At 47.2% G+C, this 20,578-nt stretch overlaps 1 protein-coding gene across 1 annotated transcript in view; it reads left to right on the top strand.

Moving 5' to 3' along the window:
- Nucleotides 1–20,310, top strand: part of MICU1 (mitochondrial calcium uptake 1) — an 84,726-nt gene extending 64,416 nt beyond the window's left edge. Inside the window, 4 exon segments of the mRNA XM_039554419.1 lie at nucleotides 8,379–8,516; nucleotides 12,583–12,691; nucleotides 18,061–18,150; nucleotides 19,526–20,310. Of these exon segments, the coding sequence (XP_039410353.1) occupies nucleotides 8,379–8,516; nucleotides 12,583–12,691; nucleotides 18,061–18,150; nucleotides 19,526–19,689 (501 nt within the window). The 3' untranslated portion in view covers nucleotides 19,690–20,310.
- The last annotated feature ends 268 nt before the right edge of the window (nucleotides 20,311–20,578 follow it).

Genomic DNA, 20,578 nt, shown 5'->3' with positions numbered 1-20,578 from the left:
TGGGATCATTCAACTGCTGTGAATAGTTTCATATCAGGGAACTCTGTAGTTAGTTAAGGAGGCACAGTCCAGCATATACATATGTAATCTGGGAATTTCTAGGCAGGCAGTGGAAGTGATCTGGACAGCTCATCCTGGTTTTGATGGCATTCAGAGCTGGCAGCCTGCTTTTGTCTTGGCATGTGAGTGGAGAGGGTCACGTGAAGCTTTCAGGTTGACTGCACTATCTCAGGTTTGGGGAAAAGCTGGCATTCAGTTCTTGTCCAGTGTCAGCCAAAGACTTGGGAAGAATTCAGAGTGGAACATTATTACGGAAAAAAAAATCTGAGAATAGGGATAAGTTATGAGGCCATGGCGTGTGCAGCTTAAAGGAAAGACAGAAGGGAGATGTAACTGTCTGAGTAAACACGAGGAGTCACCATAAAGGAGTCTGAGACAAGTTATTTTCATCAATCAGGAACAGCAGAGCAGGTAATGAAATGCCTAAGTGTGCACCAGGGAAAGTTTAGCTGAAATCCAAGGCAGGTTGAATTCCAGTCCCTTCTTCCATTAAGCAGGGGGAGTGCTGGTGGGTGGGGGTTCGCTGTCACGGGTGAGTTACCGAAGGCTGGGCTTCTGGCCTCAGTCAGAAGATGCCACAAATGCTGTTCCTAAGTGATTCCTCCCTAATCCAAGGGAGGAAATTTGCACCAGAGAAATCAAACCTTCCCAGTGCCTCACTCTGAAAGGCAGAGGAAGAGTCTTTGGGGTGGTTTGGGGGGCCCCAGGATTATAAGAGCATATCAAGCATCTGCATGTCAGCTGTGAAATCACAGTTGGAAGAGTTGGAACCCGAGTTGGAAGAGACCCACAAGGATCATGGAGTCCAACTCCTGGCCCTGCACAGACACCCCAACAATCCCACCCTGTGCCTGAGAGCATTGTCCAAACGCTCCTGGAGCTCTGGCGGCCTTGGGGCCGTGCCCATTCCCTGAAGAGCCTGTTCAGTGCCTGACCACCCTCTGGGGGAAGAACCTTTTCCCAATATCCAGCCTAAACTTCTCCTGACACAACTTCAGGCTATTCCCTTGGGTCCTGTCACTGGTCACCAAAATATCCAGTGGTCCAAGAGTGTGCCAGTGAGGCTGGCATGGTGTGGCAGGACATGTGCTGCAGCTGCTTGTGAGCATGGCTGGGATAGGCTGGAACATAGAGGAGCAGCTGTGCCATCCTCTTGTTTGGGATGGAGGCTTCATGGGGCAACCACCTTGTGAGAAAACACCCGCTGCTGCCTTGCTTGTATTTGAACCGGGTGACTTCAGTGTGGTTGATGCAGTGGTTCTGCAGGGGAAGCCGTGGAGGATTTTATTGGAAATTCTATTTATTGGCTCATTAGCAGCAGTGGAAGGCTTTGCTCTGTACCAACAGGCTCCTTTGGTTTATGAAGGGTGTGTAAATCCGCTGCCGAGCTCGGCAGTGCAGCAGAGCCTTGTGCGGGACCCCTGCAAATAAAGCCCCAGGAGTGCTAGTTGGATTCATTACCTTGCCACAGGAGTGTGTGAAGGTTTGTGTCAGAGTCCATGAATTAGAAGATGTAAGATATTTAGCACAGATGCTGCTCTATTCATGTGTGCACAACCAAGTTAACCGACAGCCAGGGAGTGTGGAAAGTTGGTGGGCAGGAGGTTGGGGATGTCTGTGTGAACGTGTTCTTGTAGCAGGTACCTGACTTCTGCCTCCTCCTTCTTCTGGATGAACAGACACCTCAGTCTTCTTGCTCTTTCTCCCCTTTGAGGTTCTGAATTCAGAGCTGTTCTGCACCTCCACACATGGCTGGCTGTGCTTTGGCCCTGGCTTTGCTTCTGCTGATGCAGGAAGGACTTGGGAGCAGGACCCTTTTCCCTGCTAGGCTGAATTAAACTCCTGCAAACTTACTCTTCTTGGGAAATCGAGCACCAAGGTCAAGCAGAACAGCAGAAACTCTTAACAGGCAGTGAGGGAGTTGTATTTCTTAATAAAACTGTGTACAGCAGTTCCATGGAGACTTGAATATTGGTATTTTTCAGAGTAATGGCTTCACTCGGGTAATTGCAGCTCCACTGTCCTGTGTGTTTTCCTGCAGGAGGGCTGGGAGTTTGTTCTGCTTCTGAACTTTCCTCTTTATTCAGGGAGCATGTGGGATGGAAGAACTGCTCTGTTCCTTGGTACCAGGAGCATTGTCAAGGGCAGGAATGGCAGTAACAGAGCCAGCTCTGGAGAGCAGACATGAGAGGAGGCTGCTCAACTCTTCCCCCTCTCTGTCCCTTCAATTTATCAGACACGTCCTTTTTCCTTAGCATTACTGATTCCTTTTCTTTAGGTTTCCTTCCTGTCGTTCCCTCGCTGCTCAGAATTTCAAAACACAGATCTCTTCAGAGCCTGCAGGAAGATATTTTCATTCATGGGGCTGAAGTTCAAGTGCAGCCATCTTTACATAACCTTTCTTTAATTGCTCGTTAAAGCGGAACGAGTGGCTGGTGATGGGAATGAGTTTTTTCCCCCTTGCAGGCAGCAGTGGCTTGCCAAGGTCAATGAAATCTCCAAAGCTTCTCTCCAACATCAGGTCTGCTGGGATTGCACTGCTGCTGACAGATGGACGTTTTTAACCTGGCTGCTACATATTCACTTAGGCAGAGGGGGGAAAGTGCCAACAGGGAAAGCGTTTGGAAGATTGGATTTTCCCCGTGTGAAAATAGCTCCCATTTCTTTGATTTCTTTATTATTTTTTAAGATAAAGAGAAGCGATGGTCCAGGCTGGGTTTGGCATTTCCTCCTTCCCATTTTCATTCCCCCTGCTGTTGGCAGCTCTGATCATCTTTAGAGCTGTGTCTTTGAGGGGGTTTTATCAAATAATGCAGTAATTACACCCGGGGGCTCTTTGTAGGCTGTGTCCAGAGCAGGCTGAGCTTCATCTTGCAAAACCCAGTGCTTCAGATCCATGTCCACAGAAGAAACCTTTCAGCATAAATATCCCCCCCCAAAAAATCAGTGTTTTAAATCTTCAATCTTCCCAGACAAAAACCCTTTAGAAACTTCTGCCTTTCTTTTTTTTTGGCAGTAATTTGGTGCCTGTGCAAACACTTCAGCTTACTCACAAATACATTAAATTTTTTTGGACAGACGAGGTTGCTGAGATTTAGGGAAATATATAGTGTTTTCCCCTTTCTTTTTCTTCCTGTCATAGTTGTATATGCAACTTGACAAGAGATCCTGGCAGCCTCCTTCTCCAGAACAGTAAACAGAGCCAGTGCTGCAGTAGTTTGCAGATAAATAATGTATTACAGCCTGTCAAATAAAGCTTTGAGCAAATACCACTTTAAAGGGTCATCATTACCCTACAAATCATTATTTCCCAGACCCTTTTGATTCCTTATTATGCACAGAGCAGCTCTGGGAACAGGTCACCTTTTTCAACTACCCCTAAACCCGACAGAATTAGTATTAGCAATATTTCTCCTATGGATGTTTTTTTTAACCAGCAGAAAGAAGCTCATAAATCATCCCTCAACACTTCTCTCTCCATCCAAAAGTCCTTGAAGATGTACTTCTCTTCGCTGTCTCAATTAGGAATGTGGCACACATACATTTATTTATTTAAGATCCCTGCTTTGAGATTGTAGGGAATATATCAACTGTTTGATTGGTTTTTAGGGGAAACCTTCCTAAAAATTTAAGAGCCTGCTAAAATACAGCTGGATATTTAGCTAATATGAGTGTTTGAAGAGGATAGGAAGTATATCCTTTTGGCATTGCTTTAGGAAAAGTCTGAGCTGTGTTTTCAGTGTGCTGGGTCGTGTTACAACTGGGTGTTTCTTGCACCGATGGGATTTGGTGGATCCTAAATGCTGTTTGTGCCTGTGCCAAGTGGAAGGGCCTGCAGGTTATTTTAGCCAACTTCTTCTCCAGCAAACAAAGCAAGAGACACAAGCCCCAGTGTGTGTCTGGCCCAAAAATGCCAGGTTGGGAAGGAGGGGCACAATCTATCCCGCTTTTCCATGGGAGGTTTTTACATCCACTCGTGGTTGTCTGGTGATGCTGAGCCCTCTCTGAGGGCTTTGGTGTCCCCTCCCCAGTTGCAGAGCAGGGGTTGCTCTCTTGGGCCCAGTTCGGTCTGGTGGCAGCAATCACAAAATGCTGCTCCCCCTTTTTTGAGCAGCTTTTTAAACTCCCATTCTCCCCTTGGAGAGGATTTCAGGATTGGAGTTCTTGGTAGAGTTTTCCCCTGTTAATACTATTGGTTATGACAAATTTATTGAGGAGGAAGGAGAGTCAGCTGGGAAGAGAAACCTTCCCCTGAGATGTGTGTGGTACCCAAACTTGGCCTTTTCCTGAGGCCGTCGGAGCTGCTTCATTACCCACCAGTGAGCCTTGCTGGCAGAAGGAGAGGTGAGAGGAAACCAGTGTCTGCATTTAGGAAACTCCAGCAGGTTCTTTTTTTTCCCACCAGGATGTTTCTCGTGGTGGTGTCTCTGAATTGGTTTGGGCTGGATGCTCCTCAGAGCCTGGGATTTGATTTCCTGCAGGGCAAGGCGGATTGAGTTAGTGGAGGAAAACAACAGTGAAGCAAGGAAGAAAAGATATTATGGGTCTATTGTTTTATGATGGATCCTTGTATTGCCTTTCCATAAAGTTGTGCAATTAAGGAGATGTGGAAGCAGGGGAAATTGCTTATTTGTCCTCTGCTCTCCTCATATGAGGAAGCTTTTCTCTCAGAAGGACGGAGAGTGGGGTTATTTGAACAAAACTGGGCATTTCATCTTATAGAGGAGCAGGAATATGCTCATCCTGTCAGGTTTGGGGGGAGTTTGGGACTATTTAACACGTGTTTAAGGTTATGGGTAATCTTTTAAATAGCAAAGAATCAGGGAGTACCCTGCTGTGTATCTGGACTGGCTGCTGGGACTGGGCTAGCAAAGCTGGTGAAGTGAAGGGCTGCGCCCCATTTCTCCTGCCTTCTTCCCTTTCTGTAGGATTCCAGAATGGCCTGGGTTGGAAGGGATCTTAAAGCTCATCTCATTCCACCCCTGCCATGGGCAGGGACACCTCCCACTGTCCCAGGCTGCTCCAAGCCCCAATGTCCAGCCTGGCCTTGGGCACTGCCAGGGATCCAGGGGCAGCCCCAGCTGCTCTGGGCACCTTGTGCCAGGCCCTGCCCACCCTCCCAGGGAGCAATTCCTTCCCAATATCCCGTCTAAACCTCCCTTCTTTCAGTTTGAAGCCATTCCCCCTGTCCTGTCACTACAGTTCCCGGTGAACTGTTCCATAAACGCCTTGGATGTCCTTTCACGTCACGTTGGCTTTGAATGAATTTCAAAACACGGCCTTTTATATTTCAAGCGAATTTCTTCGGCACCTCGGGTGTCCTGGCCGGCAGGAGAGCGCTGGCCAGCGCTACATCCCATTCCGCTTGCCTTGTGCGGATGCGGGATCCTGCTGGCACCCAGCGGCTGCCAGTGGAAGCGGCTCCGGCGGTGCTGGCCGCGCTGTCCGACTGCGTGGGCAGATTTTGGAGCTGCAGTTTGGGACGGGCCAGCACCCCCGTCCTCTCTGTTTGTCCTGGTGGGATGCTGGGAGCAGGAGCTGCTCCGTCCCTCTCTGGGCGGTCGCAGCGATGCCGGGTCAGGGAGTGCTTTGGCCCTGCTTTTCCTTCTCTAGGATCCATGAAAGGGAAAGGCTGTCAGAGGACTCGTTTGCCTCTAATGAGTCCGTGTGCTGTGCCCTGCGTCCCCTCCTTGTAGGGTTTGGGGTTGTTTTCCCCCCCGAGTGACCAGAAAAACAACCTGTACAGTGTCATCCTGTGCACGGAGGCAAATAATCGTGATTACCTGGCAATGGCACTATTTCCCCTGCCTTTTCCCAGAGGATTTTAACACTTAACACTGTTTGTAGGCTGTGTATTGAGTACTGAAAGAAAAATTCCTGTAGGCTTTGCACCCTCCTTCATTTCCAAGTGGTGAGTTGTGTTTGGCTAGAAGACATTCCAGAGGGTAGAGGAGCATGGATGTATCTCTGCTCCCAACAGGGAGGAGGGAAAGGGGGGTGTCAGGGGTAGCTGGGGGTTTTCTTTCATCAGAAATCAATGGGTTTCCACTCACAAATCCTTGGAAGCCGAGTTTCTTCATGGATAAGCACAATCTCTGACATACCAGAAAAAAAAAAAGTAGAATTCCCTCCCTGAAATTTGTCTACATCATCTTTGAATGACATGCCCTGCTTATCCCTTCTGTAATTAATTGAAATGCATCTGACAGTAGCTAGGAGGCAAGATTTGAACTTTCTTGATCCCTCACCGTGATGTTGTTGCTTCTTCTCAGTTCAGTGGTACTTATATTGGAATTTGGGAACTGGATGCGGACCAGCTCTCACTTCCCAGCCCCCTTCTGGGCTGACCTTTGCAATGAGCACCACTGTATGTGACAGTGGGCATCTGACTGTTCTGATTTAATGTTAGAGATGTTAATTTTAAAGGGAGATAAATAATAAGCAGCACAAATTCCATCATTTCCAGGCTTTTGTTTTGTTTTGTTTCTTGCACGTAGTTGTGTGGTGTATCAGTAGAAAAATGAAGATGAAAAGCTTTTTAATTTTTCCTTTCTGGTCTTTTTTGCATCTGGTAGCGCAAAACTGGCCACAATCTGAAGGTTTAGTTCCAAAAGTACTGCAAGGAGTTGGTTCTTTATTTCCCCATCTGCAGGGAGCTGTGCTTGCTTGTGTTACCCCGTGGAGCTGCCCAGTGCCTGATCCTTAATGCAGGGCAGGGGGAGAGGGGGTTGATGGGCCTTTAGACACCAACTTGAGATTTTCTGAGCATAGTCACCACTTAGGAGGTTGATTTGAAATATTTGGACCTGTTTCCTAGCCTTTAATTAAAGATGCTACCTAAAGCTCTGCTAAAACTGGAGGTATTTTAAGGCTGTTGGTAGAAAACTGCTGGTTTGTGTCTTTGGGGATGAAATTAGAAATATTACAGCAGAAGAAAGCATCAGTGCTGCTTTTGAAGCAGCACCAATGGCAAATTTTTGTGTCCCAGGGGCATTGTAAAACTTCTTTGCATTCTTCAGGCGTGGCAGAAACTACTACTTTTGCTTTTTAATGAAGAACATTTCCTCCAAATGAGTTTTCCCTCTCCTTTCCCCAGCACAGGAGGATGGGAGAGGCCCACATTTTGCATCATGAGTGATCCCCAAAGCCTGTATCAGATGACAGTAGAAACCACCATCTTTTCCCCAAAACTCTGGGCACCACTCCGGTGAAAGCACAAGGGGGCTGAGGAGCAGAATTTCTCCATTTGGGATCTCCCTCCTGCCAGAGTTGCCCATACAAATCCCTCCAGCCTTGGTGCTTCACTTATCAGGATTTCCTTGGTGTCCCACTGGGAAAAGCAGCCAAAATCTGGTTGATATGCTAATAATTAAAAATTCATTAGCACTGAAGAGCGGCTGAGGCAGGAATGGCAAACTCAGCAGGCAGCAGAATGTCAATCACTGGTACCAAGTGTTTCCCATGAGTATAAAAATTAATTTTGTTGTTCAATGTCATCGTCTGGCTTGTGATCAGCTGGAGTGTTGGTCTTGTGTTTCCTGGTAAGTGTGAAGGGATATAATCTATCCCAACTAAGGGATCCCAAGTGCTGAGATCTGTGAAACTGAGTGAAGTCTAATGTTGATGTTTGTAGATTCACAGAGGTGGGGAAAAAGGAAAGGATGTAATCCCCATTATTCAATGGGCAGAGACCTGGTGCTCCAACCCAGCACCTTCCCAAGCTGGGGAATAGCTCTTCCCTCCTCCCCTGCAGTGAAAGTCAGGAGATAAACTACTGCAGGAGAGATGCTTTAGTGGAGAAAACCTTTCTCTGCCCAAGGGCTTTTTGGAAGCTCTGCAGGGGCCTCACAGCAGCTTTTGTAAGAGTCAGGAACTGGAAGGGTCTGAGGATGAGGAGAACTTGGGGAGGGTGAAGTCTGGAGGCATCCATGAACCTTCCCTTGCTGGGACACTGGTACTTGGTCTTGGAGCAGAGAAGAGTAAAATTAGAAGACTTTTACAGGACTTCTCCTTGGTTTATTAACCACTGTCCCTGTTTAGAGCAACCATGGAACCCCTCATTAGCTCAGTCCTGTGGGATGAAACTGAGAGGACAAGATACAAAGGCTTCTCCCAAGAGCTGTCCAAGGAATTGCACGTAGGGACAACGTTGAGAGACAATCCTGGGGAAAGCAGATATTGGAGCACATCAGGATTTCTCCTTCACCAGTGTTTCCTGCAGTGTCAATTTTTTATGGTGCCTTTTTTATGCTTCATGCCTTGGCTGGAGCTTTCTGCTGCTCCTTGTTTTCATCTCCCTGTTTTCCTTTCCCTTCCAGTTCGAGCGGCACGACCCGGTGGAGGGGCGGATCACGGAGCGGCAGTTCGGGAGCATGCTGCTGGCATACAGCGGGGTGCAGTCCAAGAAGCTCACTGTCATGTTGAAACAGCTCAAGAAGCACTTCCAGGATGGAGAGGTCAGTGGCGTTCATGGAAAATTTGGGGAAATTTCTCAGCCAGCCCAGGCTGGGCTGAGAAATGAGTTAATTCCTGTCTTCTTCGGAAAAGTATCCGCTGCATGTTAAGCCCTGGTGGAGAGAGGGAAGAGCTGGGAATGCAGTGGTCAGTGGCCAGTTCAGGCTGTAGGTTTGTTCCTTATGAAAATAGATGCTGTAATTTTAAAAATTCAATTTGCTGAATGGCACCCTGGGTCTGGAGCCAGAACAAACACTGAAGCCGTGCTCCCAGTTCCTGGCTCGACCTTGGATTCATTAGCTGCAGACCAGGCAGTTTATTATTTAGTTATTAACTTCTGGGAAAAATTACTCACCATTTAGGAGTAAGTTTGCACACCCTGCACTCATTAATTCAGTGAGAGACTTTGGAATAAGATATCCATAACACAAGATGTGCTTTATCAGGTAAGGTAAGTATGGGCTGAGACATTATTGAGCATTAGAATTTTACATCTGCTCCTATAATGGATGTTCTTTTATTAAGCTGGAATGTGCTTTTATTAACTAGGATATAAACAAGCAATTCATCAAAGTGAGAATGGATGGAAAGTCTTTGGCTGGCTGTTTTAGAGCCGCTTTCTTCTGACATCAGAACTGGAGTTTATTTCTTAACTGGTTTAGATGCCAAGTGTGTTATAAAACAAAAGTTTTTACCAGAGTCTGCTCCTTTTTTTGTTCCTAATGGGATTCCTACATTAACAGGAATAATTTGATTTCTCCAGGAAAAAGTGCTTAAATGAAATGTGTGTCTAATAGAAAATATCAGCTCTGTTGTTAAAGCTTGCAAATTGTTGATTCTTTTCCTGTGATTTTTGGGGTGTATATATATATGTATGTATGTGTGTATAGATACTACTGAACAGTAGCTGGATATATGAGAAAAGAGGCAGAGGGATTTATTTTGGAAGGTTTCCTACAGCAGATGTTTTCTTCCTTTCATGTGTAAGCCAAGACCCTGACATCTGTGCCAGAGGAAGAACTTCTTGTTCTTACCTTATTCCTCATCCCCAAATCAGCCAGACTGTCTTTCTATTTACAGCCAGCCAGAATCAGAGCAAGTCTTTATCTTCCTTTATTCCAAGGCCTTTCAAGGAGAGAAAATGGGCAATAGGACAAAAAAAATGATATTTGCAAGGAACAGAATTGGTGGAAAATTCATGATTCCTTACACTGCTGAGGATGAAATGCCCAGAAACTGTCTCGAACTTACCCAGTAAGGCTTTCCCTTGGAAGTGCAGTTCCCTTGTGAGAGCTTTCTTATGGAATGTGCCAAACCTTGTCTTCCTTGTCTGATGCAATTACCTTGGCTGCACAAGGCAACCCTGTCCGCCTCCAAAACGATAAAACTCTGGGTTTAATCTAATCTTTAGCTGTTTTCCAGTGCTGTTATTCTGCATTCCTGCTTTTGGGAGTGGTAAGTTTTCTTGTATTAATTGCTAATCTGCTTTCATTATTTTTATTTTTCTTGAGGAAAAATCCCATCCTCCCCTGGGTAGGTGAACTTAGCCTATTCAGCAGAGCTGCCACACTCTGCTTTGTTTAACGTTGCTTATGATTGTCCTCTTCAAGTTGTACTTACACAGCTGCTTTTCTCCTAGTAAAAAGGACCCGAGTCATCAGTAATATTCACAAGCAAGGTATCACTTGGTTTATGCCCCCCTAACTGCTAGGAAAGCCAAGCTGTCTCTTCAGAAACTCGTGGTTCATGTAATCTCTACACATGCTTTGGGGGCTGGCTGGGATATTTTTCTGCGGAGATGGCAGGGGGTGGCAGTGAGGTGAAACACCTGGCTTCCCAGGTGAAAAGCCCTAATTTTTGCAGGAGGTGTTTGAGCTGTTGTGTTACAAACAGGTTAAGTGCTTCTGGAGTCTCCCTGCTTATGTTTTGTGAGGATTACTTGGGTGATGAAGGGATTCAGGCTTATGAATCAACAGATGGAGCTACAAATGCCTTGAAGGACGTGATCATTCATCTGTTGACTTGTCTGAGGCTGTCCCAGTCTCTGATTTTTATTTTATTTTTATTTTATTCCATGGAATAGAGTTAATGAGATGCCAGCCTCACCTCTAGGATTCCTCAAAAAAATACTAAATTTCATAATACTGATGGTATTCTTGCTACAGACATTCAGTGGTTTTGTTCACATGAAAGCCAGGATTTGTAGGATACACGTGTGTCACTGGTTTTGCTTTTCCAGCTGATGAAAGGACCACAAAGGCCAGGTTGGACGGGGCTTGGAGAACCCTGGGATAGTGGAAGGTGTCCCTGCCCATGGCAGGGGGTGGAATGAGATGGGCTTTGAGGTCCCTTCCCACCCAAACCATGCCAGGATTCCAAACAAGGATCCATTTTGCACAGACAGCAGTGCTGCTTCCCTTGGCGTCTGCCATTTTGTGAATTCCAGGAAAATACGAGGCTTATGGCTCTTTGTTCAGAACACTACAAACCTCAGATGTCCCAAACAGAGCAGGCAGATCACAGCACAGTGTCTTCTGCTGGCCTGGAAGTGGCCACACACCTCATGGTTCCTCCCGACTTTCTGCACTTTCAGTGCCCTGCTCCCAGGCAGGGAGGCATCGTGATAATTGCAAAGATATTTTCTCTGGTAGAACCATTGTACAAAACAGAGGGATCTTTGCAGTGCTTCCTGCAGAAGTACCTGATTTAGTGGATTATTTTTTTCCTAGGACAGTATTTAATTTAATTGTCCTGCGCATCCTAGCGTTCCTCTCGGGAAGAGGAGCAGGCAAACATCTGAGGAAAGCTCCCTGCAGAGACACCAGGGATTTCTCTCTTCAGGCAGCTCTGTTGTCCACATGTGCTCTCCCATTTTGCCATCTCATCCCTTTTGGCCCAGATCCACGAATCCAGGGCTGGCAAAGCTGCTGTTGCATGTGTTGGTGCACACGTAGATCATCAGTGCAGTGCCACATACTCACTCACAGCAAAGATAGGAACAAGCTGCAAATGTCTGTGTGGAAAGGCCTTAAAAATGTTCTTTATCTTTCAAAAGATTGGTGGCTTCTTCCCTGATTAGAGGTTGTTCAAGCAGAGTTACAGCAGATTGTGTAAATTTATATTTGACAGTACCTGCTGAACACATCCAGATCGTGGAACTGTGCCATGTTCTGCAGTTAGGAATTTTAGTATCTTGCTCTATCAATCTGTTGTGCCAGGCAGGATAGGAGGAGCCTGAACCTGAACTGCTCTTGACAAGCTGATTTCTCCCTCCCAGAGAGGGAGTCTGAGTGGTTATTACTGTGGTGATGATTCACCTCCTCCCTTGGCTCCATGCCGTGGCTGTGCTGGAGGAGCTGGAGGCTCCAGCTCTTGTCCCAGCACTGCTGTGGTTGTGCTGGAGCTGAACAGGTTGATAAGATCAGGTGTAGTGTATCCAGGTGGGGTTCCCAGAGCTGTGCTCATCGGCACTTCCTCTCCTGGGGATCTCAGGATGTTTTCCATGACTATCCCAGAGCGTGGCTGTCAGCACTCACCGAGTACACGCTCACCTGGCCCAGGTAAGTGGAGCAGACAGGGATCCTGCCTCCAGCAGCAAAGCAAACTGGGACACCTCTGTGCTTTGCAGTGTCACCTTCTGTCACACTGGGTAAGAAGACATGGATGCCCCCAGGGATCCCTGAGCCTCTTGGGAGAGACCTTGCAGTGCACAGACTGTTTCATATTGTCATTGCAAGTGTGCAGGCTTCAAAAAACATTATAAATTCACCTGTTTGCAGTGGTCTCCTGCACCCCAACTACAGGCTGGTGGTATCCCCCCTCACCTGGGAAATGGTTTTCAGTCCCCTCCCATTGCAGGACTGGTGGGGGCCAGGAGTGTGAAGCAGGAGGGGAACAAAAGTACAGGTCACAACTCACATCCTCAAGTGCCAAGGCTGAGTTTTTGGAGTGTGCAGATGAATTCCCTTCTGGCTACAACTTTGGGCCAATGAGTCACTTTGTCATTTCCAGGCACTGTCCCTGATCTCCGTTTCCCATCACCACATGAGTGTCTTTTCTCTGTCCTAGGGGCTCACATTTGAGGAAGTGGAGAACTTCTTCACTTTTCTGAAGAACATAAATGATGTGGACACGGCTTTGAGCTTCTACCACATGGCTGGAGCTTCTCTCGATAAAGGTATTAAAACCTGTGGGATGTTCAGGTGCTGAAAACCTGAGGGAGCACAACTCATGCCGTGTCTTTGGAGTTGGGAAGATGTCAAACAAGCCCAGGCTGATAGGTTAAAAGTGTACCCAAACTGCAATTCCTTCCTGTAATGAGGTGCTTAGCTCAGTACATCCACGCATAAAGAGGGATTTCAGGTTTTCTACTTCCACAGTTTGAGATACAGGCAGAAAAAAGGCTGAATGTAGCCTGAATGGATGAGGAAGCAGTGATTGCATGGTGGTACCTTCAGCAGGCCCATTCTGCTGTGTGCAGAGGCAAGGTGACCTGATAAGTGTGCCACATGCTCTGGCTCCAGGTCCCAGGGACACCAGTGTTTCTTCTTCATCCCCATCTTCTGAAGTGACCTTCTTTTCTCCTTGTATAAAAGACCTCCAAAATGAGCATAAAAAAGTTCTTGCAGACTTACCTTCTGTGAAGGTCTCTGGTCCATGTGGCAGAGGCACACCAGCAGTGGGGCTGGTGGTAGGAACTGCTCAACCCTTGTTTTGTTTCAGCTTTGCTCAAAAATCAGAGACTTTGCCTAGAAATAAGGGCTGGATGCTGCATTTCTGATTGGAAGTCCAAGCAGGGGCAAACATCTTTGGAGCTCCTGGGAGTGCTGGTGGAGGGAAAGAGGGGGAGCACTGGAACACCACTGAGATCCCAGACTGAGCATTAAAGTCTGTCCGGAGACTCTATTTCAGATAACCCACAGTCCAGAGGAGTGGGCTGAATAAACCTCAGAGCTGGTGTTTCCTGGGGACCTTGGTAATAATGTGGTTTATTGATCCCACCAATCCATACTCTCCTCCTCCTCATCATGTTTCCTTCTCTGAGCTGGTCTGTCTCAGGTATGTTCTTAGATCTGACATGCTGTTGTAAAAGAAAAAAAGGGCAAAAAAACCCCCAAACATATTTCAAACCAAAGTCCTGCTCTGCTGCCAGGATCCATCACAAGTGTGTGCTTTGCTCTTCTAGATTTTTTTAAGAGAGATTTTTTTTTTTTTAACAGACTGAGAATATTAAAAAAAGATGGCAAACTCATTAAAAGATTTTTAGGCTTAGTGGAAATTCTTGTCTACTACAAAGTTAAAGCTGATTTATTTAGGCAGCTGCAGAATTAAACATTGTGGAAATCAGCTATTCCAGCTGCTGCTGTTGTGGGAATATTAAGGCATAGGTTTTGGGGCAGTGGAATTGCAGAGGGAAACAAACGTGTCACATCTCTTCTTGTGTGTGTCAGCAGCCCTTCTCATCTTAAATTTTTTTTGGGGTAAATCATCTGTACTCTCTGGTTTAGATAATCACTACCATAAGACTTAAAAGAACCTGATAGGATTTTCTTTCATTTAAAAGTAAAATACCAAGTCTGGGTGTGCTGCTGCTGCTCTGAGCAGCATCCCAGAGGAGATAATAGCCCAGCAAATCCAATTTACTCAGTGCCTACAGGAAATTAGCATTGTCCTGTCATGGAATATGCATTTTTGCAGAATTTAGGTCTGTATGTAGTTGGTAAATCAGTGTGATTGCTGTTTAATTAAGTGCCATTAATGAGCTCGTGCAGACACTGAACTGGAAGTGTTTGGCTGGGGTAAGGGAACCTTTCTTGGGCAGGAACCAGATTTAAATCAAATAAACCATAAATGGGGTGTGCCCTCCCAAAAGTCAAGCTTTCACAAGGTTGCTTGTTACGAACTAACAAATGTAAAAATTACTCCTGGGATGGGGACTAGGAAGAGGTTAGTTTGTGTAATAATTTGCTGCTAACAATGCAGCAAACATTATTATGATTTTAGAAGGGCTGTTTAAAATTTCAGAGGGGAAAAAATGGCTGCTACCAAACAGCCAGAGCTTGACAGCCTGTTTTCTGTGCTGAGCTAAAGTCGGTTCTTCTTCTAAAAAGGATCATAAACCTGTATTTTAATGACCCATTTAAAAACACCCAGATTATTTGTTAGCCCATCTTTCATTTTCCCAGCAACATAATAGCTGTCATTCTCCTAAATCACAAGCATTCCTTAGAAGACTTCCCCAGCCTGGGCTCACAGCTGGAAGCAGGACAGGAACTGAATTTGGTGCTTATTCCCCTTTCAGGAGGGTGTGAATTGCACTTTTCCTGGCACTGTGGGCAGCCAGGCTTTCCAAGCAGCCCTTCTCCTGGCAAAGAGCCACAGGATAACTCCTCTGGGGCTCAGGGCAAGCCATGGATGGGCCAAAGCACGGGGAGACAGCTGAGCCTGCTGCTGATCCGTGCTTGGAGCAGGGCTGGAGCCCCGGAGAGGTTCAATAAATCATTTTGTTTGACTTATGCTGCTTGAAACGGCTGCAGAGTTGACAGGGAATCGGGAGGGAGGCAGAGGTGAGCTTGGAATGCAGTCAGGGAATTGCTGCTTGCTTTGCTCTGCCTTGGAGATGCACGGAAGAAGTCATTCCTCCTGGAAGCACAGCTGGGATTGCTCCTCTGGAATACTGGCAGTGCTGGTGGTTGGGAGGGGAAGACTTGTGAGGGGTCTCTGGAGACCCCCATATCCAACAGGATCCCCTACAGCCACTTGCCCTGGGCCACCTGCAGTCAGGTTTGGGATCTCTCCAAGGAATTTCCTTCCTTTACGTATTTACGGCTGCGGATATTTGCACAAACACGGGGTTGGCTCTGCCTTTGGTCTGGGAGCTCTGCTTTTTTCTCCCTGATCTCCATGACTTTCTGTCATGTGCCCTTTGATGTCAAAACAGCTTCTGCTCAGCTGCAGCCTCACGGTTTGAGGAGACAAAGGAAAATGTGCTGTGCCCACAGGATTGCATAAGGCTTATCCATCTCTTTCCTGCATGGGTGTTCCAGCACGCATTCATGCAAATAATTTGTAAAAAGTTAAACAGATTTTGGTAGCTCTGCTGTCAGTGATAGCATCCAACATTTCACACTGGGAGCCTTGAAATGAAACCTGGGCATCAACGTGAGACTGATTTCTGGGAGCCCAAGACACATGTGTCCTGCCTTTCCATCCTGGAATGGCCCAGGGCAGGGAGCTCTGCTCCCATCACCCCGAGTGCCATTTGGAAAACAAAGGCAGCAGCCCAGCTGTCCATTGTTTTGGCCAAATGTGTGATTAATCTCAAACTGGAGGAAAAAGTGAAGTTTGCCATCTGGCGAGGCTCTGGCCTGGAGCGAAGCTCCGTTTGCAGGCACTCGGTGAGGCATTGCTCAGGGTGCAGGTCTGGGAATCAGAGTGGAAAAAAAGGATAACTGTGTCAGACACTAAACTTGCATAAAATAACTCAGATGGCTCATTAAAGGAACCAGTGGGAGATACCAATGCATGAAATTTTAGAAGCTTTTTAAGACAAATGTGGAACTCATTTTTGATGGTATGAAATCCAGGAAAATTTCTGTCCCAGAACCCCAAACCTGGACAGGCTTTGTTTGAAGAGATGTTCCCCAGACAGCACCTATTTCATTTTGTGAAATGGTAAAGAAATTACTCCAGCAGGTTTACTTCAATTTTATTTGATTCCCCGAGCTACCTTGTAGTCTGGAGTGTGTGCTTGGAAATGGAAAGTGGAGACGCTTTCCCCCTTGCCTATGATTCCTTAAAAACCAGCATAGCCCTAACAGAGCACAGCACAGTCATGCAGCCCCTGTGAAGTCACTTTGGCATCGAGAAAGAATGATGGGATGGAGCTGACACTTGTCCAGTTGGATTAATAGGAGAGGAAGCAGGAACTGGTGGCTGTGAGTACAAGTCCCAGCTGGGAAAACTGTGGCCGTGAAAAATAAATAGGAGAGGAGGGATCAGGAGAATCCCTGCAGAGATGGAAGGAGGGGGTGAAATCTCAGCACAAAACCATGACTTACAATTAAAGGGCTTAGGACGAGGAGCAGTGGTTTTAAACTGAAAGGGGAGATTTAGATTTGGTGTTAGGGAGGAATTGTTGGCTGTGAGGGTGGGCAGGCCCTGGCACAGGGTGCCCAGAGCAGCTGGGGCTGCCCCTGGATCCCTGGCAGTGCCCAAGGCCAGGCTGGACATTGGGGCTTGGAGCAGCCTGGGACAGTGGGAGGTGTCCCTGCCCATGGCAGGGGAGGCACTGGATGGGCTTTGAGGTCCCTTCCAACCCAAACCAGACTGGGATTCTGTGATCTAGGAAATCATTCTAACTTTTTTTCTTTACATGGAAGGCTACAGCAATAGGGTACCTAGGGCACCAGGAGGGGAGGATGGCATGGAGGTGAGGCACCTTGAGAGAAGTTGTACATTTACAACAAATTAAATGCAATTTGGTGTTGCTGTCTGAGGAAATACAGAGTAATGACTGCTGACTGGAGCTACGTCACTCATGGAGGAAAGGAATTTCACTCAAGAAGAATAATTACGTGGGAAAAGCAGGGTCCTACTTGAGATTATATATGTTTCACATATAGATAATGTGTACTTTCAATTTTCTCCTGCATTATTTAGTAAAAGGAGTGGTTTTGTGGGGAAAATGACCTGATGGTGGCTGTGAATTCCTCTCAGAATACCCCAAATTTCACTCAGGGGAGCAGAAATGGGGTGGAAGGTACCAATAATGTAAACAATCATAAAAAAAAAAAATCCAATTAGAAATATTTTATGCAGTTTGTAATTAATCCAGTTACAGTCTATATTGGATGATTATTTTTTCCTTTCTGACACACTTAACTCTCCAAAATTCCTGAAGGACCGGGGGTGCAGAAACCCATAAGGATGCTGTGGAGGAAAGCAGAGGCTGTTTTTGGTCTCAGTCTGGTTTTGTGGTGCATCACTTCCCTCTTTTCCCTTACTCCACAGCTAAGCTTTGATCCCAGTTGCTGGGGATGGCATTTCCTTGGGTCAGGCTTTGTAGGGAAGCAATTTAAATACTCACACCAGCCTAGTGAGGGCTTTTTTTCTCCCATTTGTGCAGCAAAATCAACTGCCTAACCCTTCCAGATTGACAGCTCCTGGATTGCCCTTTTCGAAAGGTGGGAATAAAACTCCTGCTCACTTCTCTGCTGCCGGTGTGGGGAGAAAAGGGAAATACTCCTTACAACTCTTTATTTTATTGCAAGGTTAACCTGGTGTGCTCCCTGTGGGAGGGTGGGTTCATTCAGCAATTACTGGTTGCATCAGGAAAAGCAGTTTTTGTAATTCCCAGCCTCCTGGGATAGTGCTTGATAAAGTATCATCTTTGGAACTCTGTCAGAAGGAGCTGCCTCGTTGGTCGAGCTTATTCCAGGCCTCTCTGAAGACACAAAGGCCATTTTCCAGGGAGGAACAGGAGCCTCCCGCTGTGGCCAGCACATCCTGACCCCTCTGTGACCCTGTGCCCTCCCTCTGTTGCAGTGACCATGCAGCAGGTGGCCAGGACAGTGGCCAAGGTGGAGCTCTCGGACCACGTGTGTGACGTGGTGTTCGCGCTCTTCGACTGCGACGGTGAGTGAGCACCGCAACCTCAGCTGGGCCGGGAGAGTCAGTCCAGGGGAAAAGTCCAGGGGAACAGGGCTCTTCGTTCACGGATCTGTGGTGATCCCCGCCCTTTTGGGAAGGGGATCCAATGTACCCACCTTGTGAGATGTGGATCCTGGAGCATGGATGGGAGGGTTTCGTGTGCATGCTTTGCTCCTTCCTTCCCCCCCAGAACTCCAGTTTGTTTAACAAAATGAGCTGTTGCGCTCCAGTGTTGGAAACAGCCGGAATGGGGCTTTCTCTCCAAAGTGTCCTAGACAAATGTCAGCTTAATTTTTAACTAATTAATGTCAGCTCTGTGCCCTGCTGGGAAGCTCGTGGCTCTGCAGAGGATGCGAGTGCTCCAGGGTAGTTGTTGCCACACGGAAGCACTCCTGGCTTGGTTTAATGGGAGTTACTGGAGTCTCTGCCAGATGGCAGCGATTCCAACTTGGAACTTCTGCATTTGCCCAAAACTGCCAAGCCAAAATCAGAGTCCTGGCTGGCACCCTGCTTCTCCAGCACAGTCACCAGCATCTGGCAGCTCTGAGTGGCAGCACTGGTGCATAAGTACGAACATTAAAAAATGCCTTTCATTATTTTATTTCTTGTTTTCCCTCTCGCTTTCAGCCCCACCTGCTCCTTTGCACCTTTCTAAGGTCTCCTGTTTTATTTTCCTCTGTGCTTCACTGCCACTGTTCTGATACAATCTTCAAGCCAGATGATCAGGCTGGAGATTAGAGCGTGCTGAAGTGTATCCAAATATTCCCTGTTTGCCTTCTCTCAGAGGAGAATCTCCTAAATATTTTGGTAGCAAATCTTTGGGGGGGAAAGACTCTGGTTGCCAGAGGAGTCCCCCAAGGAAGAAATCAAGTAGAAAAGCGGGCACAGACCTCTTGTTTTCATTATTATTTTGTTGTTTTCATTCCATCAGTGTTTACAGACATTAAAAACCTGCAGTACTGGAGGGAATTTTGCTCACCCCTTGATAGTTTGCTGGAATTTTGCTGCCCAGTGGCAGCATTCTCCATAACCTCATTCATCAGATCAACAAGCCTTTCCTTCTACTCCATTAAGAAAAATCTGTGCACCCATAATTTCCTAAATCACTTAAAGCAGTGTTTCCTGTGAGGACACGAACATTTGATTTGCATTTGCTTTTCTGCCTCCTGCAAGCATCCATAGGGTTGGGATTTAAACTCTGTGGCTCGGGAACCCTTGCTCAGCAGGGTATTTTTGGAGGTGAGAGCCAAATGTGGTCTTAGTCTCTGCAGGAAAGGACACTCGTGGCTGCTGCCCTTTAAAGTTATCATTTCAAGGAGGTTGCTGGTGGATCTCTGATTATTTTTCCTCCTTTTCACAGGGAACGGGGAGCTGAGCAACAAGGAGTTTGTTGCCATCATGAAGCAGCGGCTGATGAGGGGCTTGGAGAAGCCCAAGGACATGGGCTTCACCCGGCTCATGAGGGCCATGTGGAAGTGTGCCCAGGAGACAGCGTGGGACTTCACGGCTCCCAAGCAGCAGTAGGGGGGTCAGGAAGGAGCACCCCCATTCCCTGGAGCAGCCCTGACAGCCCGTGGGCACTGGGAGGTGGCACCAGGCTCGGGAGAGTCCAGGCTGTCTGGAACAGGAGGGTTTTGTAAATCCGAGTTAGAAATCCATGCCTGTTGTATTTGCTTGCTGCTGGCTCCTCAGTATTCCTCTCTCTCAGGAACAGGGAAAGGACTTTTACTGCCACCACCTCTGCAGCGTGGTGTGCCCTGCTCGAGAGCTGGGCCCAGAAGCAGCTCTCTTTAATGCTATGAAGAAAGGGCATGGGGGTTATTTTGATTCTCAGACTGCTCCTCAGAAAAGCCGTGCGATTCCTGGATTTCCTGGATCCCAGACCAGGATTTCAGCCAGCCAAAAGCTCCGTGCTGCACGGGGGCAGAGGTGCTGCCTCTGGGGAAGAGCAGCTAAAAGCAGTGGAGCAACTGGCTCTCCTGCCCTTCCTGCTGTGCACAAGCATCCTGCTGCAGGAGCTCCCTAATTAATTTCCTAAATGGAGAGCCCTCTCCGTGGGGACTTGTCCTGGGAAGGAGCTGACAGGCGTTGGCTGCCGGGTGCTGTCCTCTGTAAAATACCATGTAAAGATGTTGCTCACAACAACCTGGCTCTGTCTCTGCATTGCTCCAGGTCTTCACCCAAGCCTGGGGCTGGGCCACTGAAGATGGGGAAAAATCCCCGTGACTTTCCAGAGCTGGAAAGACAAAGGGGATAAATCACTCCTGGAATACTTTCCTTCCCCAGCACAGGAAGGACCTGGAGCTGCTGGAGCAGGTCCGGAGAAGAGCACCAAGATGATCAGAGGGGTGGAGCAGCTCTGCTATGAGAAAAGGCTGGGAGAGGTGGGATTGTTCAGCCTGGAGAGAAACTT

This window comes from Corvus cornix, chromosome 6 (assembly GCF_000738735.6).
Source record: "Corvus cornix cornix isolate S_Up_H32 chromosome 6, ASM73873v5, whole genome shotgun sequence".
NCBI classification, from domain to species: domain Eukaryota; kingdom Metazoa; phylum Chordata; class Aves; order Passeriformes; family Corvidae; genus Corvus; species Corvus cornix.
This window is presented reverse-complemented; position numbering and strand designations above follow the sequence as displayed.